General features: G+C 51.7%; 2 protein-coding genes across 12 annotated transcripts in view; one reads left to right on the plus strand and one right to left on the minus strand.

The window, feature by feature from the left end:
* The window catches only part of CUL1 (cullin 1), a 101426-nt gene extending 90224 nt beyond the window's left edge, over positions 1 to 11202 (plus strand). For all 4 annotated transcript variants that reach the window (XM_088018504.1, XM_088018502.1, XM_028106180.2 and 1 more), the window contains 11 exons: positions 309 to 357; positions 727 to 858; positions 2002 to 2119; positions 3274 to 3350; positions 3744 to 3875; positions 4720 to 4812; positions 8331 to 8378; positions 8458 to 8540; positions 9019 to 9124; positions 9542 to 9655; positions 10664 to 11202. In XM_088018504.1, coding sequence (XP_087874630.1) covers positions 309 to 357; positions 727 to 858; positions 2002 to 2119; positions 3274 to 3350; positions 3744 to 3875; positions 4720 to 4812; positions 8331 to 8378; positions 8458 to 8540; positions 9019 to 9124; positions 9542 to 9655; positions 10664 to 10744 — 1033 coding nt within the window. In that variant the 3' untranslated portion in view covers positions 10745 to 11202. The remainder of the gene's footprint in view (positions 1 to 308; positions 358 to 726; positions 859 to 2001; positions 2120 to 3273; positions 3351 to 3743; positions 3876 to 4719; positions 4813 to 8330; positions 8379 to 8457; positions 8541 to 9018; positions 9125 to 9541; positions 9656 to 10663) is intronic.
* A 3942-nt stretch (positions 11203 to 15144) lies between these two features.
* The window catches only part of EZH2 (enhancer of zeste 2 polycomb repressive complex 2 subunit), a 66435-nt gene continuing 56926 nt past the window's right edge, over positions 15145 to 24653 (minus strand). For all 8 annotated transcript variants that reach the window (XM_028106286.2, XM_088018660.1, XM_088018659.1 and 5 more), the window contains exons 11-20: positions 24363 to 24532; positions 23880 to 23974; positions 22641 to 22681; positions 22174 to 22299; positions 21354 to 21532; positions 20009 to 20104; positions 19268 to 19349; positions 18513 to 18593; positions 18279 to 18363; positions 15145 to 15474 (exon numbers count right to left, since the gene is read on the minus strand). In XM_028106286.2, the coding sequence (XP_027962087.1) occupies positions 15414 to 15474; positions 18279 to 18363; positions 18513 to 18593; positions 19268 to 19349; positions 20009 to 20104; positions 21354 to 21532; positions 22174 to 22299; positions 22641 to 22681; positions 23880 to 23974; positions 24363 to 24532 (1016 nt within the window). In that variant the 3' untranslated portion in view covers positions 15145 to 15413. The remainder of the gene's footprint in view (positions 15475 to 18278; positions 18364 to 18512; positions 18594 to 19267; positions 19350 to 20008; positions 20105 to 21353; positions 21533 to 22173; positions 22300 to 22640; positions 22682 to 23879; positions 23975 to 24362; positions 24533 to 24653) is intronic.

Here is a 24653-nt window from a genome sequence, read left to right on the forward strand (position 1 = left end):
GAAAACTTGAATGTTTGGGGGAACTTTAGTAAGTATCTCCTGTTGAATTTCACCTTGGAAATCCTAAACGATTGTTTCCTAAATGTATTCTTCTGTGATAGTGTCAGTATAAGATGGCCACACCACCAGAGGTAAGAAAAGTTTGCCTGCCTCTCTGTGCACCGATCTGAGGAGAGCCCATCAGTCAGACGTTCACAGCCGCATTCTGTCACGTTAGTTTAGCTCAGTGGTGCTTGCTGATTAAATGTTTGCCGGTTTGTTTGAAAACAGTATGCTGTTTTTTGTGTTTTTTTTTTTTTTAATCTCAGTTCCAAGAACCCAGAAGAAGCAGAGCTAGAAGACACGCTCAACCAAGTGGTAAGGCACTTCTCACTAACCACGCCGGGTTCCAGCAGCCGTTTATCTACAAGTTTTAAGCTTATTTGTATGGAGCACCCGAAATGTGACAGTTAATAGGATCATCTATTTTACTTTGAATCTGTGGTGTTACTCCCTAAATAGAGTCATTAATGTTAGCGTTTGTACTTTTCTCCTGGGTACTAAGTCTAGACTAACTTAATGTGATTTAAGGGCTTGACGCAACTATTTCAAGGCTGTGGGTGGTATTTTTGGCCACTGTACACGTTGGCTCACAGGCCAGACAGAGTACCTGGGGCGGCGGCAGGCACGTGCTCGGGACAGCAGGTTGCACGTGCATTGAGTGTGCTCTCTTGGTGGCTTCACTAGATGGTGGTCTTCAAGTATATAGAGGATAAAGACGTGTTTCAGAAATTCTATGCGAAGATGCTGGCCAAAAGACTCGTGCATCAGAACAGTGCCAGTGATGATGCTGAAGCAAGCATGATCTCTAAATTAAAGGTAAATGTAATCATGTCCTGGAAAAAGCCAGTGTTTAAGTCACCGTGAGAGATCTTAGTTGTTGCAGGTGTCCTTGGGCAGTGTCGCAGTCCGTAGAGAACGAGTGTGTGTAGTGTGGTCCCCACTGCCCCACGATGGGAGGGCTGTGACCAGTCAGCCCCCCCCCCCCCCCCCCACTGTCCTGTCAGGCCGGGCTGTGCTGCGCTCGCCCCTGGAGCACTCCCCGGCTCCGCATGTTTGGCCTCCGCTCTGCCTTCACGCACCGGAACCGCACAGCAGGGCTCAGCCCACACTTGCGTTTGGTGGGCTTTGAGGTGACGGGTGTTTTGTTTCGCTCTGAGGTTAGTTCAGTGTGTGCGGCTGTATCTGCTGTAGGGCGGCGGAGCAGTTAGCTCATTGTCCAGCCCCCTCTGCGCTGGGCCTGTGCTGGGCGCCGTGCTTGCTGTTAGGTGTGGTAGACATACTAAACTGTGACCTGAAATTATAGTTCGATGGCTTGTTCTGCTCACACCGCCGTAACAAAATTCCACAGGCGGGGGGCTTAAACAGGAGAAATGTGTTCTCACAGTGCTGGAGGCTGGCAGTCTAGGATCACGGTACTGGCTGATCCATGTTCTGGTGAGGACTCTCTTCCCGGTCTGGTGACGGCCACCTCCCCACTCTGTCGTCACGTGGTGAGGAGAGAGCAGACTCCGGTCTCTTCTTACAAGGGCGCTAGTTCCATCAGGAGGGCCCTGTCGTCATGACTTCCTCTAAACAGTCATTTCCCCAGGACCCTACCTCCCCATACCATCACACTGGGGGTCAGGCTTCAGCAGACGGGTTCAGGGGACACACAGTTCAGCCCACAGTAGGGAATAAGAGACATAAAATATGTCCTCTTTGTATTCTGTTAGATATATCCTTTCTGTTAGATGCTCCGAGGAAAGTTGCTATGTGAGTAAAGGTTTAGCTGCTTGGTTACGGCTGTGTAACTTTGGATAGTGTATTCATTTGAATTGGGACATATCGATACTGTGAGATGTCCAATGTTACCAGCTTTAGTAGCAGTTTTTGTACAGTTGTAGGATTTCCATCAGATTCCCTTGTGCACACTTATATTTCTGTAGAAACTAATAAGACAATTATCTGGATTCATTTCAGCAAGCTTGTGGTTTTGAATATACCTCTAAACTTCAGCGGATGTTTCAAGACATTGGCGTGAGCAAAGATTTGAATGAGCAATTCAAAAAGCACCTGACGAATTCAGAACCGCTAGACTGTGAGTATCCACGTGCGTATAGGCTGCCTCTATAGGGCCCTGTTCTTAGAGAGGTTCATGCCTTTTGTGGCAAATGAGAGGGGTGACAAAATACTAAGTAAAGCTGCTTGATGCGTTCTCAAAAATTCCGGGACGGACAAGTAGGAAGTGCCTCCCATTTGCACTGGGGGAGTCCTGCGACCTGGGTGACGTTAGATGACAGGGCACAGAGTGTGTCAGTCTTTCCCAGGGGACCCAGCCGGTTGAGAGCTGGGGCTGCTGAGCCCTGCCCTCTCCCACTTGCTGACATGGCTGCCCCACCCTGGCACCTATGAGCTCAGGGCTCCACATACAGTTTAATATTTACTCAGTTGCTTTAACCTTAGTTCAGATCCATTCTAGCACTTATTTTTTTAAATGATGAGAAACGGACTTGGCTGTATCGACGACAGCCTCAAACTAAGCAGAGATCTCACGGCTCCGGATTGGCGTGCAGAAGCGGGCAGGCCGGGCGCCAGGCCGCGCTCCTCTTGTCAGGTCCGCGGGGGTGGTCGTGGGCCGATGATGCTGACATCCTCACGTGGTAATGCTGTCTTTTTAAATGAAAAATGGGAACTTTACTTTTCCCCAAAACTAAAGAACTCTTCCATTGTTAAACTTGGCAGGGAGGCCAGTGAACTCCTCAGCCCTTTGTGATGATGGTATTACTGTTCTAATTTATAGTTTATAGATACTGTGTGTAGTGTTGGTGGTCACGAGGGCTACACAAAACATCCTGGAGTGAGCTGTTTACGTTTGGGATGTTTGTTTCCTGAGTTGGGGCCTCCGGGGGCAGCCGTGCTGGGCGGACTCGGGTGCTCGAGTGGCCCCGAGGCCCAACAGCAAACCCAAGCGACCGGGGCAGAGAGCAGGCCAACGGTGTCAGAAGTCTGAGCTAGAAGTGAAATGGAAAACCGTCCCTCTCTAGAGGAAAAGCGTTTCTGGCTCTTTCCCCTTTTACTCATTTTGAGTGAAATAATTTAACTGAGATATGGTCAGTTCTTCATTTTATACTGAAACAGGGTTTTTCATTCAGTGTATTTCTTTTAATACAAGGCAGTCCACGTTTATTTGAACAGCAGTCTTGTTCAGTTCACGGGACTAACTGTGTTCCTGCATTTCATTCCCCGCCTCAGTGGATTTCAGTATCCAAGTGCTGAGCTCCGGCTCGTGGCCCTTCCAGCAGTCTTGCACGTTTGCCTTGCCGTCGGAGGTAAGGGTGGCTTTGTCTTGGGTTCTGTTAGTGCTGAGCAGAAATGAGAAGGGTGACCTTGGCGGTGACCCCCAGGGTGCCTGCAGAAGGCCTTCCCGCAGGCCAGCCACGCAGCAGTAAGAGGCCGCGGGGGCGGGGAGGGGGGTCACCAGGGCAGCGGCTGGGGGCCATGCTGCAACCCCCGCAATGGTAACCTCCACACCTGACGGTTAGAAACAGTTCTCGATAGGCCCCTCGAATGCCTACATGAGTCCAACACCTACATTTGTATTTTACTTTTATGTTCTAAGCATTTTGTCCTGTAAACTTGGCACAGTGTATTTATTGAGAAATGCTGACTGTGGGATGTGGTGAGGTAGCTGCTCCACACAGTGCTGTCTGTCCTTTGTCCAGTTGGAGCGTAGTTACCAGCGGTTCACGGCTTTCTACGCTAGCCGTCACAGCGGCAGGAAATTGACTTGGTTGTATCAACTGTCTAAAGGAGAACTGGTAACCAACTGCTTCAAAAATAGATACACTCTGCAGGTATGATCACCTTTCTGTTCTGGACTATATATCTTTTTAAGTCTAAATGAGGATAAGACAAATCGTAGAACTCAGAATCCAGTGATTGGTGCCACAGAATCTAGAGTTAAGCTTCTGGCAAAGTCCTGTAGTGGTCAAACAGCCCGGTTTGAGAGTGAGAGGAGCTGAATCCTGATGCTTTCTCACTGACGGACAGGTGACTTACTGATGCCTCAGTTTCCTTCTCCATAAAATGGGGGTGCTAGTGCTTACACTTTGGAAGTGATGTGAAAATTAAGTGAAATAACGTGCTTAATAAGCGTTTGGCACAGCTCCCACCTGATGTACACTATGTGTGTAGCTTCAGAAGCTGGAGTTTTCTGTACTTAATTATGATAATAGTCCTTTTTCCTTAGCAGAACAGTTTCATGTTAATAATAACCCTCAGTGCTTGCTGCAGGACTGAGTACTGAATAGTAAGAACTGCATAGTTACTGTTTCAATTTGACAGAGGAGAAACTGAGACCCGGGGTAATTTAAGTGACTTCCTTGGGATCCCAGCTTATGTGTGGCAGAGCCAAAATTTCAGTGAGTGTGGATGCACGTACACAAAACGTCGTAGAAGAAAGTTTGAAATTATTTCAGTGTTTGAAAGGTGGGAAATGACGTCTTTCAGGAAAACGTTGCATTATGGTGGAGTTGTGACACTTTGTATTCTCTTTTACATAGGTCTGCTTGATTTTTTGCATCTATCAGAAGAATTTGTTTCATAATTAAGTTCTTCAGACTTAAGGTCTGGATTTTTGGAGGTTTTTCCATGCATTTAAATTTTGCTTCTCTTTCTTTTATATGTGGGGCCTCAAAGGCATCTACCTTCCAGATGGCGATCCTGCTTCAGTACAACACGGAAGATGCTTACGCTGTGCAGCAGTTGACCGACAGCACTCAAATCAAAATGGTATCTTACCGCTTCTTGGTCTCTTGTATGTGTCACCTCGCTGTCTCCTTAGTCTTGTGAGCACTGCGGGGAGGGAGTGGGGAGAGGATGTGGGGGTCTTTGACTGGAAATAGCTACTTGCCTTATTAGGACTATAAATGGTGCACGTTTTTTAAAAACTTCATTTTTAAACTCAGTGTAACCTACACCTGCGTGTGTACGTATGTGCACACACACGCGCACACACAAATGTGAGCGCAACATGCTTTCTCACGTTCATTTAATCCGCTCTTAATCCTCTTTACAGCTAGGCTTTTCTTACTAAGCTCAAATGTCACTTAATTATCATGCTATTCTTCCTGTCAGTCATGTTCTTTATTGAGACCTATTTCACATACATAAATTTCACCATTTGTAAATAGTTCAGTGGGTTTTCACAAGGTTGTACAGCCGCCACCACCATCCAATTCCAGAACATTTCCATCATTCCAGAAAGAAACCCATTAGCCTGGAGCAATAACTACCCTCTACTCCTCTCCTCAGCCCCTGACAACCATTAACTTTCTGTGTCTGTGCATTTGCCTGCTCTGGGCATTTTGTGTTAATGGTGTCATAGTATGTGCCTTTTCTGTCTGCCTTTCACTTGTATTTTCAAGGTTTCTCCATGTGATAGTGTATGGATCTCTTTTATTCTGTTTTATGGCTGAAATACATTCCAGTGTTTGGATGGACCACGTTGTGCTTCTCCGTTCATCAGTTGATGGACATTTGGGTTGTTTCCACATTTTAACTATTACAAATAGTGCTGCTGTGAACATTCGTGTGCAAGTTGTCGTATGAACGTCTTTTCAGTTTTCTTAGGTATATACCTAGGTGTGAAATATCTGAGTCATGATGGATTTAACTCATTGAGGAACAGCCCAGCTGCCCCACAATGGCTGCATCCGTTCAGGGGCTCTCACCAGCCGTGTAGGAGGGTCCAGTTTCTCCACATCCTTGCAAACATTTGTCGTTCTTTTTTTTTTTTTTTTTTTTTTTTAATTACAGCCATCCTAGTGGATATGAAACGATCCTTCATTGTAGTTCTGATTTGCATTTCCCTAACAACTGATGATGTTGAGTGTCTACTCAGGTTCTTATTGACCATTTATATATGTATTCTTTAGAGAAATGTCTACTTGAATCCTCTGCCTGTGCCCATTTTTTATTTGGGCTTTTTTTGTTGTTGAGTAGTAAGAATTCTTTATATATTCTGTACATAGAGCCTGTTTTTCTTTCATTGCTTGTGGTTTTGTTGTCCTAAGGAACCATTGCCTGATTCAAGGTCAAAGATTTCTTTCCCTATTGATTGGTACTGCCTTGTTGAAAATCAGTTGGCCATAGGTGGATGGGTTTATTTGTGGATATCACTTCTTTTCCAGTAATCTGTATGTCTGTCTTTATGACCGTATCACATTATCTTGGTTGCTGTTTTGTAGTAAGTTTTGAAACTGAGACCTCCAGCTTTGTTCTTTTTCAAAATTGTGTTGGCTGTTCTGAGTCCCTTGCATTCCCATATGAATTTCAGAATTCGCTTGTCCGTTGTTAGAGGCTGCATCGAATCTGCGGATTGCTTGGGGTGGGGGTGGTAATCTTTCAGTAGTCAGTCTTCCAACTCATGACCATGAGCAGCTTTCCATTCACATACGTTGTCTTTCATTTCTCTGAATTGTGTTTCATAGTTTTACATCTACAAGTCTTGCACTTTGGTTAAATTTATTCCTAAGTATTGTGTTTGGTGCTTTTGTAAATGGAATTGTTTGTTTGTTACTAGATATGGCTGAACTCATTTTTTAATTTTTTTGAAGATTCTTTAGTGGTTTTTCTTATACACAGTCATGTCATCTGCAAGTACAGCTAGTTTTATTTCCTTTTCCTATTTGGATGCCTTTTATTTTTCTTGCCTGATTGTTTTGGCTAGAACTTCCGATACAGTGTTGACTAGAGATGGTACAAGTTGGCATCCTTGTCTTTTTCCTGATCTTAGGGGAAAGCTTCAGCTTGTTACTGTTAAGTATGATACTAGCTATAGGTTTTTCTTAGACTCTCTTTATTAAAGGAGTTCCCTTCTATTCTTGTTTTTTTTGTTGTTGTTTTTAGTGTTTTCATCATGACACTAAATTGAATTTGGTTAAACTGCTTCTCTGTTGAGATAAAAATGTGCTTTTAGTTTATTAACATGGTAGATTACAGTGATTGCTTTTCTTATGTTGCAACCTCGCATTCCTGGGGTAAACCCCACCTGGGCATGGGATATAATACTTTTTATATGCTGGTGGGCTTGGTTTGCTGGTATTTTCTTGAGGATTTTTACGTCTGCATTTACAGGAATATTGGTCTGTTGTTTTCTTGGGATGTTTTTGCCTGGTTTTGCTGTCAGGGTAATACTGGCCTCATTGAATGCCAGGAAGATCATTTATTGTTTGATCGTGCTTCAAGGTAGTCCAGAGTACATCTGCAAATTCTAATAACAAACTGGATTTGCCCCTTTGTTTGTAAGTCTTTCTCATTCCTCCTCACATCAGGAGGACTTGCATTGGGGGAGACGCTCAGGCTGCCACAGGCTGTGGGGAGGGCGCTGCCCTTGGCACCTGCTCCGCAGAGCTGTCAGATCCATGGGTTTTCTCTGCACCCGTCTCAACTGGTCTGCAGCCGAGAGTAGCACTCCATGCGGGGAGGGTGCTCCCTCTCTGCTCCACACTCATTACTCTGTCAGATCTGGCTCAACGAGTGAGACCTCTGCCAGCGTCCTTCTAGATGCGTCCGGCAGTGTCCCAGTCCTGCTCTGCGGGTCTGGCCTGGTCACTAGACCAGAGGCCTCTTGCTTTCGTGGCTTTAGGTTTGTGCCCTCAGACAAGAATGGGTTTCCTTAGAGGCAAGGGCAGGCCCGCTCTGTCCGTCTGGGTAGGAGGTGGGGATGGATGTGCATCCAGGGGACAAGGGGCAGATGGTACCGTCCCGTGTCATGGGATCCCAAAGCCGAAGGAGAGCTGGGAAGTGACCCACCACCCACGTTTACAGGCTAGGAAACAGCCAGAGGTGCCACATGGTGCTTAGCGTTCAGCAAAGGAAATCGACAGCGGGGTCACCTGCCACTGGGTCTGGTCATCTTTGGGAGCAGAGTGCTGGGGCCCTTGAACGTTACTTTTGTGGTGATCCATGTCCAAGTCCAAGACGAGCTGTCAGGCAGCTGAGGGGTGAAGAGGTTCCCGTAGGTTTAAGTGAGGAAATCAATGTGGTTTCAATATTTAAACCTGAGTCGTTGGTTTTTATTACTAGGTGGTCAAGGCCGGAAAGGGGTTGGCTTCACTTTCAAATGGGTGCTGGTGGCAGTAGTGAATTTAGGGGACCCCTTAAACACACCTCTTTTTTTCCCTGGGTACATTCTTCTGTTTGGGTGACTGCTGTGTTTCTGAGGAAAACGAATGATGGCATCGCATGTGGTTTGTATCACAAAGAGAAATGTATTTTTTTCTTTATCTTTTTCTCTTTAATTGCAGGACATTTTGGCACAAGTCCTACAGATTTTATTGAAGTCAAAGTTACTGGTATGTTTGTGCATTTTCTGTGTTAAGCTAGAACAGAGCCTTTTCCTGAGACCGTGTAGTAAAAGGTGTCTTTTTACAGGTCCTGGAAGACGAAAATGCCAATGTTGATGAGGTGGAATTGAAGCCAGATACCTTAATAAAATTATATCTCGGTTATAAAAAGTAAGGAAAATCTAAGGAGGTGGTCCTAGAGCACAGACGCCTGTCCGTGTGTCCGTTTCCCCCCCACCCCCATCTGCGCCGGGGCTGCAGGCGGAGGCCGGGCGCGGCGTGGGGCGGCCCCAGCACCCAGCCGGGGTTCCGTCTGAGGATCCTAGAGGTTCCTCCACTCGACTCCAGCTCAGGTTTTGGTGGTTTCTGCATTTGGCAGGAGGCTCCTTAAACGGCTCCGCGAGAAAGTTTGGACTTCTGTGTCCGAGTGACTTGATTTTATTTCATTTGCCCAAATTCGGGAGAGCAGAGGAAGGCGCTGAGTCTCCCGTGATGCACGTGTCCTGTCCCTGGCTGGGTGGGAGGCCACGTGCCCTCTGCCCTGGTCTTGGGGAGCGGGGGCTTCTTACAGAGTGAAAGCGGAAGGAAGCCTTCAGCGCCTGTCTTTGGAAACAACAGTGATCGGTTGGTTTCCTTCATGTCTTGACAGTAAGAAGTTAAGGGTTAACATCAACGTGCCGATGAAAACCGAACAGAAGCAGGAACAAGAAACCACACACAAAAATATTGAGGAAGACCGCAAACTGCTGATTCAGGTGACTCTGGGCCCGCGTCGGGTGGTGTCCCTCGCGGAGGTGGCCGATCAAAGCCGGGCTGTCATTGTGTGTGGGTTGGGGTGGCCGCCAGGCTGGCGACAGCTTCTGACTGGGGCAGGGAAACGGACAAGCCGGATACCGGGGGGTCACGGTGAGGCGGCCTCTGTGGCTCTGAGGACTGAGTGTTTCCTCGATTCTGAAGTGCTCTGCACTTGGGCGAAATCATGAGATCAGACCAAAACACACTGATGTTTCTTACGTTCGAGTTGAAACATCGTATCCTACTGTGCGCTTGTTAGCGTTTATGAAATCACGGTCCTCTGCGGAGGGGTAGCAGCCTGTTGGCTAGTGGTCCTGGGTTGTTGAAGGGCGGCTCTAACAGTGGGACATCCCGGTTTCCCCCCTTGGGTGGCGCAGGCGGCCATCGTGAGGATCATGAAGATGAGGAAGGTCCTCAAGCACCAGCAGCTGCTTGGAGAGGTTCTCACTCAGCTGTCCTCGAGATTCAAACCACGGGTCCCAGTAATTAAGGTACAGGAATCACCTAGCAGAAGCACGCCGTTTCTTACGTTAGAAGAGAAAAGGTGTAACAAAAACTAGATTGAAGGAACTCGGCTTATTCATACGTACCAGGTTTCTACAGAAGAAAATAGGCTTAATTTTTAAACCTTTTTATTGACCTCTACACCTACAGAGCCGTGCACAAATCCTAAGTGTTCGGTTTGCTGATTTTCCCAAAGTAAATACACTTGTACAGCCAAGACCCAAATCAAGAGGTTAGAAGGTGACCAGCATTCCAGAAGCTTCCCCCTTGCTGCCTCCTAGCCAGTAGCTCTGCTCCCGTAGAATCCCCTCCGGCCTGTCTGTAGCCCCCCAGGGCAGTGCTGCCTCCCTTGGAGCTCTGTGTAACCGGCCTCTAGAGAGTTCCCGCTCTGCTGTGTCCGCGGAGGATGTGCTTCTTGGCCCGTTTGGGGGGGATCGCCTGGGCCGTAGCTTGTCCGGGGCGTGTGCACCTTCGCTGCTGGATGGTCTTCTCCCCTGTGAGCCGACCGCAGCTCCGGGCGATGGCTACCTGCCTCGGGTCTAGTGGGTTGTTGGAAATAGAAACCCGGCGGCTCTCTCAGACCACGTGGCTAAACGGCAGCCGGTGCGGATCTCCCGAGGGCGGCAGCTGAGCAGTGACTCCCCGGCAGGCCGGAGGCCCCCTCTGCGCCCTGGGATCGCGTGTGGCCGGGAGCTGGCGGCTGGTGTGGCGCCTGGCCCACCAGTGGGTGGCGTGCGGGGAGGTCTGGAGGGACGCAGGCCCCTCTCAGCGGGGACGTTGACGAAATGGGCACTTTCCCATTCTGGAAAGCAAAGTCTTGGCTGCCCGGGAAGGAAAGCGGCATGCTGAAGGGGCGCAGGGGGTGAAGTCGCTCCCTGACTGAGCTCTCGGGGGTGGGGGGAGCATCCCTGCTGAGGTTGGCCGGCTCTGTTCTGATAACAAACGTGTTTTTCTTCCCCTTTCGCTACCTCTCCCTTTTTTAAAATAATGCCCAGAAATGCATTGACATTCTGATCGAGAAAGAATATTTGGAGCGAGTTGATGGTGAAAAGGACACCTACAGTTACTTGGCTTAACCCTTCTAGAAGGGTCTGACTGTGTGACCCGCAGCGAATAGTTCCTGGTGGAGAGAACAACTGAAGTTCATAGCAGCCAGCCTGCCACCATCTGGACCTCCCTTTTTAAAACTGAGACCGAGACTCCCATCAGCTGGTCTCAGATGTACATCAGAACTGCTCAGGATTGATACATTTCAAGTCTGTAAATATGGACACCAACGCCATTTAACCTAATTTAAGAACAGAGGGGACTCGAACCTCCCCTGCTGAGGGCTGCATGCTACTGCATTTAAATCAATACATTGGCTACGGGGTTAACCGCTGTCGCCCTTGGCGGCATTACAATGTTGGCAGCACTTTGAGAGCAAGGCTAATGGACCCACGTGTAATCTGCTATGAAAAACCATTTGTATAGTGTGTTTCATTTTTTAATGTGTGAAAATAAAGAAAATTAAAGGATTTCTGTACAAGTCGCATTTGGTTTTAAGTTTTACTAATTCCTACATGTAAGTAAAAGCTGTAATGATTGTGCAGATTTGTAATCCCATGTCTTCCTGTAGAAAAGGCTGCGTTCTTCAGACTGAAAATGTTTTTTACATCTTAAAACCGTAAGCCCCCTTGTCTCTCCCCACACGCTCCTGCGTCCCTCTGGGACTCGCTGGAACGCAGCTGCGTGTTGCTTCTCTTGGCCCCTTGGGAGGACTGGCCTCTCGTGGGAAGTGCCCCCTTTCCCAGGTGGGGGCCTCGAGGAGAGAGGAGGAGGCTTGGTGCCGGTTCCCTGCCTCTCCGCCGCCCTGTCCCCACGGCCACGGGCCCCCTGCGTGCTCACGCCCGCCTCTGCTTCTGACGGTGGTTCACACGCACGGGCGACGGTCCAGGATGGGCACGTCCACTCCTCCTGGTAAGACAGCCCCCCAGCCCCGGCCCGAGGACAGCGGCGAGCCCCCCAGCTCCCACTGCTGACGGGCCAGCAGCCGCGGGGGGTGGGCGGGGGTCGCAGGGGCCCGAGCTCCAAGCCGCGCTGCACAGGCTGGGCCCCGTGCTAGCGAGCCCCTTTCGCAGTCACCTGCCGGCCAGGGGGCAGAAGGAAACGGAGGTGGTGGCAGAGACTTTTGTCCGCGGCCCGGCTTCCTCCAGGGACGGGAGCCCCTGCACCTCCACCCGTGCCCGGCTCAGCGACACGTGGAAGACGCAGAAGTGCAGTTCCCCCCGTCTCTTGGAAGCTTCGGCACCTGCAGGTTTGCTTGAATCGGATAAAAGCAACGGTAATAGCGTTCGTGTCACGGCTTCTGGTGTCTGTAATGTGTCTTTTCCGGTTTGACAAAAATTCCCGCCGTAAACAGAAAGCAGGGGTGCCCGGGGCTCCCCATGCATGCTGGCCGTGCCCCCGCCCCCCACCTCCCTCTCCGCGCTTGTGTCCTTCTGTCGAAGGTGGGAGAGACTTCATGAGACCGGGCGGGGGTCTCGAAGCCGTCCCAGATGGAGAGGGGGCCCCGGGGTACACGGCAGGACCCGCAGCTGGCGAGCGGGTGAGTCAGGCGGCCCCCCCACGAGCTCACCCCGTCCCCGTCCCCCTCACGCTCGGGAAAGGACCACTGCGCGGGGGTAGAAAACTCCGTGCGTTTTGCCTTTCTTCCCCAAACTGCCCGCGCCTAGCAAGACGAGGTGCCTCCGAACGCCAGCCACGGAAACCGAGGTCCCACACGTGCCGATGAAGCGCGGTTGTCCCCCGAGGTCCCCGGGGCCTGCGGCGCGCAGCCTCTGCGCAGAGGCTAAGCCGGAGCGGGGAGAGCGGGTCGTCGGCTGACGGACCACCAGGCTCCAGGCTGTGGAGGCCGGGGCCTGAGGGGCCGGTTCCGCTCACCGAGGTGGGGACACCTGCAGGGTGGGACCCCTCAGTCAGCGGTCTGTGAGGGTAACGGGTTCTCCGCGCGGGGCCGCTGTCAGACGGGCCTGTGTAGACAGGCTTTGTGGGAAAGCAGCCGGGAACACTACCGTTCGGGCCCAGTTGGCGCGGGTCAGGGGAGAACAGTAGGTAGAGGAACAAGGGGCGCCTGCAATTTAAAGTATTTCTATTGACTGGCCTGTTTCCTTGCTGAACACTGGTATCTAATTTTCTTTTGAAAATTAGAATTTCTGCGATCCCTGAATTGAGTCCCCCCTTTTGATGAAGACTTTTTTTTTTCTTTTTTAAGAAATCAGAGTAACTTGGCTGGTTGGGTGACTTGCTTTTGTTCCCTGAACCTCACCTCATGCACCTGTCCAGTGGCGAACCAAACCGACTTGCCCTCACAGGTGAGTGTGGACGTTTCTTAAACCGCCTTCCTGGAGGGACAGGTCCCATCACAGGCTCTGCCCACCGGGTCTGCTGGACCACTTCTAACACCAGAAGCCAACATACCCCGCTCTTGAACCCTGTCCCAACCGCGGGCTGAGGTGTGTACGCATCTTAAGCTCTTTGCAGTAAAAGCCCAAAGCTCCTAAAATGATCAACAGAACACCGAACTTCTTTGAAGATGTTCACATCAGGAACCTTTCGTGATGACCTGTGTACATGTTTAAATTACAGAAGGTGTGAGTTCACACGCAGTTGTGGGGACAGGGGCAGTTGCCGCGCGTCCAGGCGGACTCGGAAGCCAGGACTTGGCGTCACTGAATGGCTACTGTGAAGGTTGGAGGTTGAATAAACCAAGAAAATATTGGAAGACAATTAGGCAGCTTCTAGATGGATGCTTATAGTTTGCATTTTTGTAAGAAACTTCTGATATAAAATAATGTTGCCAAGCAGAAGGTTAGTTCTCAGCTCAGATCTGCCTGTGGGTTGGTCTGTGAATGTTGAGACTGTCATTGCAGCCCTGGGTCACCTGCCTGTGGTTCTTTATGACCAGTGGCAGCACAGAAATGGGCCAACAGGGCAACCTGTCGTCAGGCTGTGGTCATCCATCCAAAATGAACAACATATAGGGTATTCCTAAACTATCGAAACGCATCCTTATCCTGATGAGGTAGGTACTTGACTCCTAAGATTCGTCCTCCTTAGCCCTAGATTTTCTCTGTTGGGAAATAAGCACCAGGCTCACACACAGACACCTCCCAGTGGAGGGGAAGGGGGGACACTCTATTTTTAAATTTAGCCTCCCCCCCCCATTTTGGCTTTGTTAATTGGGTGTTTGAATACTTTGTATGCCAAGCTCTGTGGCCCACCCCTGCCGCTAGATCGAGAGCAGGCCGGGTCTGTTCAGGATGTTGTCACGTGCGAGTGGCTCGGAGAATCTGTGTTCACCGTGGATAGGACACTGGAGAGGTGCTCTTCAAATCCGGGTACAGAAAGCTTGCTGTGCGGTGCTCAAAATGACTGCTCTCCGTGAAAATTTGTACTTTGTCTGGAGGATGCATGTGGGTCTCTGGTGTCCTGAGCGAACAGGACCTCCGGGACTCGAGGACCTACCCCCAGCTGTTGACACCCCGGGATGGGCTGGGAGCAGCTCCGCATCCGGAGATCCTGTGGGGCAGGTCATCAGCTGCCTGAGAGTGAATAAATGGGCTGCACCCATGTCGAATGCCAAGGGCGGGACGTACCAGCGCGGGCGAGCCCCGTAGTTGCCCTCCGTGGGTCAGCAGCGCCCCGCTGAGCCTGTGGCGCCGTCTCGGAGCAGGAAAAGACAGCGGTCTGTCCCCATGTCCTGCAAAACCAAACACGGCCAAGAAGAGAAGAGCAGCACATACGAGATGGGCGTCCAAGGCCAGGTCTTCTCGTTGCCAAAGCGAAATGGCAATTAACCTTATTTTAGGACTGGTGTTGCTACCGTGGATGCATCCGTGCAGTGGAGACCAGAGGCTTGTCCGTGTTTTAACTGGAAAGGTAGGTTTTAATTATACATTTCACAGTTAAATATTACCACGTTACGTAACCCCAGGCTGGTGACAGCTGTCAGTCCAGCCGTGACGCTTGAGTTGGGGTGGGGGTGGGGGGGGTCCTGAATCTTTTCTTCAAGAAAGAAAATGAGTTTGGTCCTGCCATGCCCTTCCGTATGTAGGAAAGGTCCCTGGACCTTTCGTGGAGTTTAGAGCTGTAGCCAGCTGGTCCGGCTGCGATTTTCCACGTGGAGAATGAGGCTCACAGGCTGCGTGGTCTGGGCCTCAGGGACCCGCCAGGCTTTGTCCCTGACGGGCAGCTTTCACTTCCTAACAAACAGGCAATACTGGTGTTGACAAATTACCAATTATACACATAATGTAGGTTATACATATTCTGTGTTTGTTACTATTACATTACCTATGAACAACGAATGTGCCCAGTGGTACTTGAGATTCACAGAATGACAAAAAAGCCCAGGAGTTGAAGGTGAATGCTCTCCCACTAGAGCCGCGGTCCTAAAAATCGACAGATCTATACCAACAATGACCCAACAACAGGAGGAAGTTCAAGTATTCTTTATTCAAAGTTGAAAAATGTACCATACTGCATTATTGCAAAAATTCACTGGTACAAAACACTCTGCAGCTGGTGAGAAGGCAATAAAAAGTTGATTTTTAAACTCATTACTATAAATTATTCTTACAGTACTTTGCAAATTCAGAATTTCAAACTGCATTTTATTTCTCTAAATTGCCCACAGTACTCGAGGTTCCTGAAGCTAAGGCAGCTGTTCCAGAAAGGAGGAGGGGGAGGAGGAGGTAGCAGACGTCAAGGGATTTCCATTTCTCTCTCGATGCCCACGTACTTCAGGGCGTCAGCCTGGCTGTATCTGAAACGGCACGAGAAAGGAATGAGCCAGCACCCAGCCCAGGGGAGAGTTCACCGCGTCCGGCCTGCTTCAGATCGGGAGCCTGCCCCCCTGTCTCCGCAGCGCGCGTGCAGACACGCCCGCCTGCCGCTGGGCACTGGACAGGCCTGTTCGCACAACCCTTGCCCGGCTTTCTCCCCGGCCCTCCCCTCGGGCCCTGACACTGCTTCGGAGGCAGGTCCCCAGCACTGGGGAGGCCGACGTGGCCAGGACAATGACCCGGGCACGCGGGGGGAGGGCACAGAGCAGTCCAGCCGGCGGCCGCCGCGCACAGGGAAGCAATGACCTCCCCCTGCAGGAGGGGGGGGCTTCCTCGGCTCCGGTCAGGTTGGTCTCAAGCTCACCTGCCCCGGTGCGGCAGGTGCCATGAAGAGCGGCTACACGTGGCCCCGTTCTTAAGTTTCTTAAGGGGACAACTAGTCAGCCACAGGATTTATTTGGCTACAAAGTCCTCTGCTTGCATCTAAATATACGTTCTTGTCAACTCAGCCCCCCGCCCCCCGACTACCCTGCCAGCCTGACGCCTGTGAGATCCGGTGGGGCCATGTGTCCTCAGCATCCTGACAGCAAACACGACTTTCCACAGGAAGGACCCAGATGCCGACCAGGTACGATATGAGCCAGCCATGTCTTGACCGTGAAAGTACTAAACGCTCAGGATGCCGTAAGTACTTAAGCAGTTAGAATACACCAACGCCCGAACCCCAGTGCAACCTGGAACCCGCGAGCACGCTGCGGAGCCGGACGGGACCGAAGGAAGCCGGGGCGGGCCGTCCCCTGCGGGCTCAAACGCGGGCTGCCTGCACTCCTTCCCCACCCGGGCAGACCTCACGTTGTTGCCTCGCAAATACTTCCCCCCCCCCCCCACCCACACACACACACCGAAGGTGTGCGGCAGCCCTGCCTCCAGCGAGTCTGTTGGTGCCATCTTTCCAACAGCATTTGCTCACTTTGTGTTTCTAGGTGAGATTTGGTAATTCTCACAGTATTTCCAATGTTTCCATTATTATTACATGCGCTACGGTGATCTGTCATCGGTGACCGTGGATGTTACTACTGTGATTGTTGGGGGCGCACGAACCACACCCACAGGTGGGGATGGAGGTGACGGAGAAACGTCATGCGCGTTGTGACTGCTCCACCGACCAGCTGTCCCCTCCCCCCCCCCACGACCTCCCTAGTCCCGGGTTAATAACCCGACAGTGGCCTCTAGGTGTTCGAGGGAAAGGAAGAGTCGCAGGTCTCCCTTTAAATCAAAAACGAGAACCGATGAAGCCCAGGGAGGAAGGCATGTTGAAGAGCAAGATACGCCGGAAGCCAGACCTCTTCCCTCAGTGAGCCAAGTGGTCGGTGCAAAGGGAAAGGTCTCGCAGGAAATTAGAAGTGCTACTCCAAGGGCGCCCGGCTGGCTCGGTCGGAAGAGGGTGCGACCCTCGGTCTTGGAGTCGTGAGTTCGAGCCCCATGTTGGGTGTAGAAGACTGATAAACTTAAAAACAAAAAAATGCTACTTCAGCGAACGCACGAATGGTAAGAAAGCGAAACAGCCTTACCGCTGGCCTGGGGACGGGGACAGTGGTCTGGACAGGAGCCCACACCGGCCACACATTCCCTTGAGCCAAAGCCTAATCCAGAGCAAGGCCCGACTCTCCTCCGGTCGAGGGCGGCCGGGAGGGGAGACCCGCGGAAGGAAACCTGACGCTGGCGGAGGCTGGCGCAGGAGGCTCCGGGAAAGAAGCCGTCTCCGTAACACGCAAGAGCGCGGCGAAGCAGCCGGCTTTCCAGAAGGTCTAGCTAAGCCACGCGATGAAGGGGGCCGCGCTAAACACCAGATTTTCAGCGTAGACGGAGCAGCCTTCTCTGGGAAGAAGATGTCAGCCGGGACCTCCACAGCCGGAGAGGAGAAGGCAGCGCCCGGCTGCCAAGCCCCGAAGGACAGGCCGCCCTCTGGTGCGGGGCTAACGCGGCCGGTGACCTGAAGTTGAAGCCGGCGCTCGGGGACCGTCCTGAAACCCGTCGGGGGCTGAAGAACGAGGCTACGTCGGCTCCGCCTGTGCTCTAGAACCGGGACGACAAAGCGGCAGCGGGAGAGCAGAACGGGGAGCGCGGCCTGAGGCGGGGACCGACGTGCCGCAAGCTCAGGAGCAAACGGGACCGGACCGGCCGAGCAGGTGCTGCTCCGGGACGAGCAAAGCACGGGGTTGCCCGAGTCCCCTCCCCGGGGCGGGGGGAGACGAAGAAGGAGCCAGCACAGGACAGCAGCTCGGCTGATGAGGCGGCGGCGGGGCCGGAGAGGACCGACTCCCATTCCGAAGGCAGCTGTCCTGGGGGGTGACGGGCCCCCGGGCGGCCGCGGCCGCCGCGGAGAAAGCGCGCGTGACGGGCGAGCCGTCGGGGCGGCGAACCGCACGGTGGTCTGAAGCAGCCTCCAGCGCCCAGCACCCGGAGGGCTCAGCGGCCGGCGGCGGCGCCCACACCCTCCACCCGCGGGAAGATTACCATTCACTTTAGTGCAGTGGTCGGGACCCGAACCCGCAATATCCAAGCTCTGCCTGCCTTTCAAGAAATAACCATTACTTGTGTAGTGGGAACCCTGCTACCAAGAAAGTACACCTACCTGCCCACCACTGGCCCTGACAAATAATGAGCAGAAGCAAAGCCCTCTAGGAATGGAGGATCCGACAAAGAGTGAAAAGACAGCCTTTGTCCACAGCTCAAAATTCAGGAACATAAGGCCCTCGGGTCACACCAGAAATACATCACCAACCTGTAATCGAAGAACAGCTCTTCACCGGTCTGGATGGCTCTCTTCGCGAAAATCCCTATCCGGTGGTCGCCGTTCACCATCATAACTGGGACGAGAAACACCGGCATGAGTCGCATGAAGACAGGCCCCAGCAGCGTGCGACCCGCACACACCAGCGTATGGCCCCGGCCCACTCCCGGCCAGCACTGGTCTGCAAGAGCTTCTCTTGGGAAGGCTGGCTCCATTAGCACCTACCTTTTGCATAGCAGTTTGGATTTACTGAATGATTCGCAAAACGGATTTTGTTACCCTTGCGGGTTGCATCCACCACAAAATCTAAAAAGAGAGAAAATAAGCGTAATCAAGTGAACCGCTTCAGGCCTACGTCTGTAAACGTGAAGTTATTCCAGTCCCACTGACGCTCCCGGCTCTCGTTCTTCAGGGTTTGCCTTTACAAAACACGGAATCGGGATTCCTAACTTCAAGAGTAAGCATTTCACGTTTAAAATTGTTTTTTCCACTCTCCTCTCTGTGGAACACGTTCACAGAAAGCCCTTCTGCTCCGTGTCCCAGCCAAGTTACTCTGAGGCTGGGGGTCAAGCACCCCCCCGCCACCAGCAGCAACACCTACTGCGACCAGATGTCCTCTAGCCGAGATCATCATCTAAAAACCCGCTTCCTTACTCTCACAGCCTTCAAGAACACCCAGGGAAGTCTGGGATAGGCTGCCCAATTCAGCGCTCCAGCCCCTTCCTCGGTCAGTTGGAGCACTCGTGACAGAGGCAGGGGGCCAAGCGGACCCCAGGCCCAGGTCGTGGGCAGCAAACCTGCAGCAAGCTCCGAGCCGTCTGGTCCAGCCTGGTGGGCTTGCGAACACACAGCCCGTCCCAAAGCCTGTGCCAAGACCTAAGGGGTCCCAGGCGCCCGTGAGGTGAAGATGGACCCCCTGCCTTCGCGTGCAGACGGGCAGCCAGCGGAAGGCTCCAGGACGGCCTCCAGGTCACACGTACCATTGTTCAAGTTGAACAGAAAGCTGCACATGTATTTATCATACACTTTCCCTCTTCTGTCTGCTTCATCTTGAGAAATAATCTAAAAAGGCAGAGGATAAGATTGTTTTGGATTAGGTGATCGAGACTGGCAGGCGCACACAAACAAGCTCCTCAGGAGAATCTGAGACCTTCATGAGGAACCCCAACCACGGTCCCTGCAGCTGGTCTCAGGCCGCGTGCTGGTGTTTCAGAACCGGGATCTTTTAAGGACTTCAACTCATTGAAATAGCATTTCCACATCAAAAGGATGCAGAAAGTGATTAACAAAAAGTCTTTTCACTGAAGAAAAAATACAAACTGGTTGGGTTAATTCCAAAATGAAGCCAGCTCAATGGTTTTTCCCTCACTCTACAACTAAAAAGGCGTATGATTAATACCACTGTCGTTTCTAGATCCTTATCAATTAGGCTGTGGACCAAGCAGGGCAGACTCTACAGCACAAAGCTCTTGTTCTCCGCCTTGTCCCCAGATGATAAATGCTACATGTGACAAGGACTGAAGCAGTCTACTTACCAAGCAAGCCAAACCCACAAGCAGAAGTTAAGTCCAAGCTGAAAAGGCTTTTTTTATTAATTCACTTCTAATCGAACCCAATAGACTCGTCCAATGACATCAACCCAAAACAAAGGAAAGTTACATACAGTCCCACACAAGATCAGGATACACTGAACTGCCTGAAACTGGTTACTCTTGCCTTACCTCTCCACAGTACTCCGAGATGAATTCGTTTTTCTGTACAGGATCCTTGATGAAAATCCCCCAGCCTGCCACATCAGATGGTGCCAGCAATAAATGCTAGAGAAGAAAGCGCACACAGTCGCATGGGCAAAGCGTGCTGACACGTTAACCGCAGGATGACCCGCCACCCGGCCTCAGCCCCGTTCGAAAGCAGCCATTCGACCAGACGCTGTCGGCAGGAGAGCCCTGAGCACCCGTGACCGAGGGGCCAGCCTCCCAGGTGTTGGAAAACCGTGGTTTCCTTTAAAGCACTATCTGACCCTACCGTTAAACAAATGAAACCCAGTTGGCAAAAAAGTATGTTATCTTCTGTTTCAGGAGAAGGTGTGTCAACATGAACAGTTTCTGAACAGAGAGGAGTTTATGGCGTAAGGACAAGTATGGGGTGAGGGAGAAAGGAGATGGTGAGGACTGAGCAGGGGGGCCCTGGGGACTGTCCCAGGACCACGAGGACATGAGAACGAAATTAACAACCTAGAATAAGAAAACCACCTGACCCCTGAACCCTTCACAGCCAACACACAGCTGCTGCCAGGACCAGAGTTTCTGGTGGAGGGCACGACTGCCCCGCACACGATCTCAGTTACGTCCTGTGACGGCTCAGGAGCCCGAGATGTGCATATTGTCCGTGTGTCCGTTGTCCGCCCCCGCCCCCTCCGCCATGGGCAACACAGGCCGTGACCTCAGCAGCAGGGGGTTCAGGGCCAGAAGGCCCGGGTTCATGGTTTAGAGTCAGGATGACTAGTAAGCGGACACACACAGCACTTAGAGAAAGGATTATGTCACACAGGGCAGGCCCTGTTCTAACAGCCTGACATTTAGTAACTGAAGAAGAAACCCTGGGTCTACCCTAAAATCAGACACTGAGCTTCCCCTCAACGATGCTGGCAGGTTCTTCTGCTCGGTCATCATCTTCCCAGGGCTCCAGTTACCGTCCCCTGCCTGCACCTCGCAGGCCGCAGCTCCGCGGTGGTCCCGGCTGTGCCCTCAAGGTCATTAAAGAAACGGCAAGGAAGTTTGCAAAAACCGGGTCTCTGTGTTCTGAAGGGAACACCACGTATTCACATGGAGACTAGAGAACAACTTCTATATACTAGAAAAATCCCTCTCCAGAACCTAATGCCATTCAGGGCTGCCTGTCAGAACTGGCTGGTCCAGCTTACACCAGCGGGGAGTGCCCCGTACACGACGGAAGACTGCCGAAGGGCCTATCAACGCCCCCAAACGCCGCTGTACCATCAGAAAGCCACTTGGCTTTCACTAACGGCAGCGGTGCACCGGCCACGGCCCCGGGGCGGGTGGGTACCTTCTTGGAGCCGCGCTGGATGCTGCAGTTCTTGCAGGACACGTTCTTGCTGTCCCAGTGATCGGCGGCGCCGCACGTGAGGCAGAGGTCGGGGTCGCACTCGCGCACGGCCAGGTAGCATGGACACTGCTTCGTGTTGCACTGAGCTTTGCAGCGGCAGCCGGGGAAGCGGTTCTGACCTTCAGAAGGAGGCTCCTTGTCACATGGAAACCTTGCGGAACCCTCACCACCGGTTCCCACAGGTCCCCCCACCCCGCCCAGACCAAGAGGAAACCCTTGACAGGACAGGAAGTGAGAGCTGTCACTACTGAGAACGATCACCACTGAGCTTTGGGCTTTCCATTCATTATTTGTTAGGTGGTACGTGTACTTAGAAGCTGTCCTATTTAGTCTAAGCCCTTACTTCACACCCATCTTATAAGAGCCCTAGTTCGTGACCCTTCTTAAGGGTCCACAGTTCTAGACACTTCCTTGCTTTCCAAGCTGCCTGTGCTGTCTCGTTCAACGTTTCCAGTCACCGTTACGCTGAATTCTGAGCCCAGCGCACTGATGATTTCCAGGAGCCAGAGGACCTGGGCAGCCACTTCTAGATGCCCTTTTACTCTGCGCCAACTCTACTATGATTTAATTTCAACAATCCAATTCCGCCTAGCCTGCCCACAGACGCACTGGCCACTAGCACAGAGCCCGTTACGGCGCCCCATAAATCCTTGTAGGATAAATACATTTTCTAAAATCTTGTTTTGGCTTACTAGTTTAACCGCTGACCAAAAGCCTCTGTAATTCTCATGCAATTCATCAAAACAAAACAAATACTTACACTCTGAACTACATTGACAAAACTTTTCACAAAAATTTTGTGCTATCACACAAGGGCACGAACTGTCACAAGGCTGCCGTGGATGGTCACAGGGCTGGTAGTTGTAAACGTGGTTGGAGGAGCCATCTGCGTAAGGACAGATCCAGAGGCGATCAAACACGACGACCAAGAATATATTCTCCCCGTTTCACCTGGCATGCAGCAGGTCTTCCATGCTGTCCTTGTTTACAGAGTGATGGCAGATACTACTTCCCATTCCCCCACGTGCTTGGCGAGTCCCGAGCACTGTCCCCCCAATTCCAGAGGACTGACTGGAAGTGAATCAGCAGACATCCTCCGTCTCCAGGGGTTTAATGTACAGAAGTCAGTTATATCAGAATATCCCAAACACTAATCCAGTTACTATTCTTAAACAAATGAGTAGACATTTTTAAGTTAATTATGAAGTTGAACAGAAAGATGCTAACCCTTTTTCAGCTGTATCTTTCTGCAGTGTGCAGCCCACAACCTGCAAAACACAAAATATAAGTCATCTTTGTGAAGCTAGGGAGTACAGTCCCAGCACAAATCCAACGGAAGCTACTCAGACGGGTCAGCGTGTGCCCTGAACCTAATAGCGCTCGGAATCCAAGAACAGCTGACCCTTGAACAATGTGGGGCTTGGGGTGCAAACACCCCACACCACCCAAAATCTGCATGTAAGTTTCGACTCTCCAAAAACTCACCTGTGGACCAAGAGCCTTACTGGTAATTGATTAATAGCACAGATTTTCTATGTCATACAGATTATATACTGTGTCCTTACAATAAAGTAAGCTAGAGAGAAGAAAATATGGAGAAACTCTATTTACAGGACCGGAAAGCACATGGAGGTGGCCCCATGTCGTCTGAGGGTCAGCTGTAACCACACGGGAGTACGGCCACCTCCCCTCCAGTCTGGGCCCTCTGTGGCAGGCCACGTCTCCCAGGCTCACTGGGACGTGGATGAGCCTGCAGTAGTATCATTTCTAATTTCAGGCATCTGTAGTCGTTCCACTGAGCTGTACGATCAGAATTCAACCAAGAAACTCAGCTGCATCTACCAAAGCCTAAATTCCTACGGGAAAAACTAAGTTCGTTCTTCCAGTTCTAAATGAATTTAGTCCCACCTTTCATAAAGGGAACGTGAGCATGTGCAGTCGGAGCGTAGTCCTTTACCCCTTACCCAACTATGCTTCTCTCCCAAGACCACGGGGGCGGGAGGAAAGAGCAGCAGGCACGGCTTCGGGCTCTACACTTCCGAGGGCAGTCCGCCTGAAAACCCTCCCTGCGCTCCTCGCAGGCACGAGCCTCTGTGGAAGGTGACCTTCACCAGGCCGGAAGCAACCCCACACGTGGACAGAAATCAGGCTGCTAGACTAAAGCCAGCTCCACGCCGTCAGCCGTCGAGATTCCTGCCCAGAGCCACGTCCTCGGTCCATCTCTGAGCAGGGGAGCCTTGCCTGCAGAAGCCACTAACTAGCTTTCCTTAACGAAAACGGAGCACTGGTGCCCGTCGCTTTTAGGACCCCCCACACCCCGAGTCAACTGCACGCTGCTGTGCTCTTAAAAGAGAAAAAGCTGAGCGAGCGCGTACGCCGACCTGACTCCAGGGCCCAGGTGGGGGGCGGTTGCCCCCCGCCACAGAAGCGCCTTGGTGACCCTCGGCCGGCCGCACACAGGCTTACCGGTGTTTCCTCTTCTTCTTCCTCGGCGGGGTGTCCACATCCTCTGCTGGGGCCGGAGCTATGATACTCGACTCTTTGACCCGAAACTCATACACCTGACAAGAGGCAGAGTCACAGGGCCCTGAGCGCCGTGCGTGAGACTCGCCAGCACCAGAAACCTCTCCATCTCAGCACAGGTGCTGCCGGGGGCCGGGGACACAGCGGGAAGCGCACGCTGACCCGACCCTCATGCGGGGAGCGCGGCCACCACCACGCTCTGGGCAAGAGGCGCAAGGCTAGCCTCACGTCTTCCTGGCTTGGTAGATCCACTGCCTGAAATATCTCAAGTCGGAAGGATCATTTTCCTTCAGTTCCTGCTCAGTGAAAAACAACGAGATGAACAGGAGCTGGAGAACAGCCACGAACGGTCTTCTGTTTGGACAGTGACGACTTGGTTTCCCTCTATCTCAACTTCCTGAACAGTGTTTTATCAGATGTGCTTACCTGTCGACAAGTTTTGGTCCCGATGAGCCTGGCAATGGCACAGAAATTGTCATAATATGTGCCGATGAGGACCCTGAACATTGAGGCCTCAGCACCGCTCCACTCCACGTTCTCGGGAGGCTCAATGTTGGGCTTCATCTTTATTGGCGTTTGACACCGAGAATTCGCTTCTAGAAAACCAAAGTTAAGCACTGGTCAAGAAACGATGGACGACTGGAAAACAGTGTTAAGAAGTAAAACCACGGGGCCTGGGTGGTTCAGTCAGCTCAATGTCTGCCTTTCACTCAGGTC

The sequence above is a fragment of the Eumetopias jubatus genome, unplaced genomic scaffold (assembly GCF_037043125.1).
Source record: "Eumetopias jubatus isolate StellerSeaLion01/CBP00866 unplaced genomic scaffold, mEumJub1_p1.0 scaffold_14, whole genome shotgun sequence".
Classification (NCBI taxonomy): domain Eukaryota; kingdom Metazoa; phylum Chordata; class Mammalia; order Carnivora; family Otariidae; genus Eumetopias; species Eumetopias jubatus.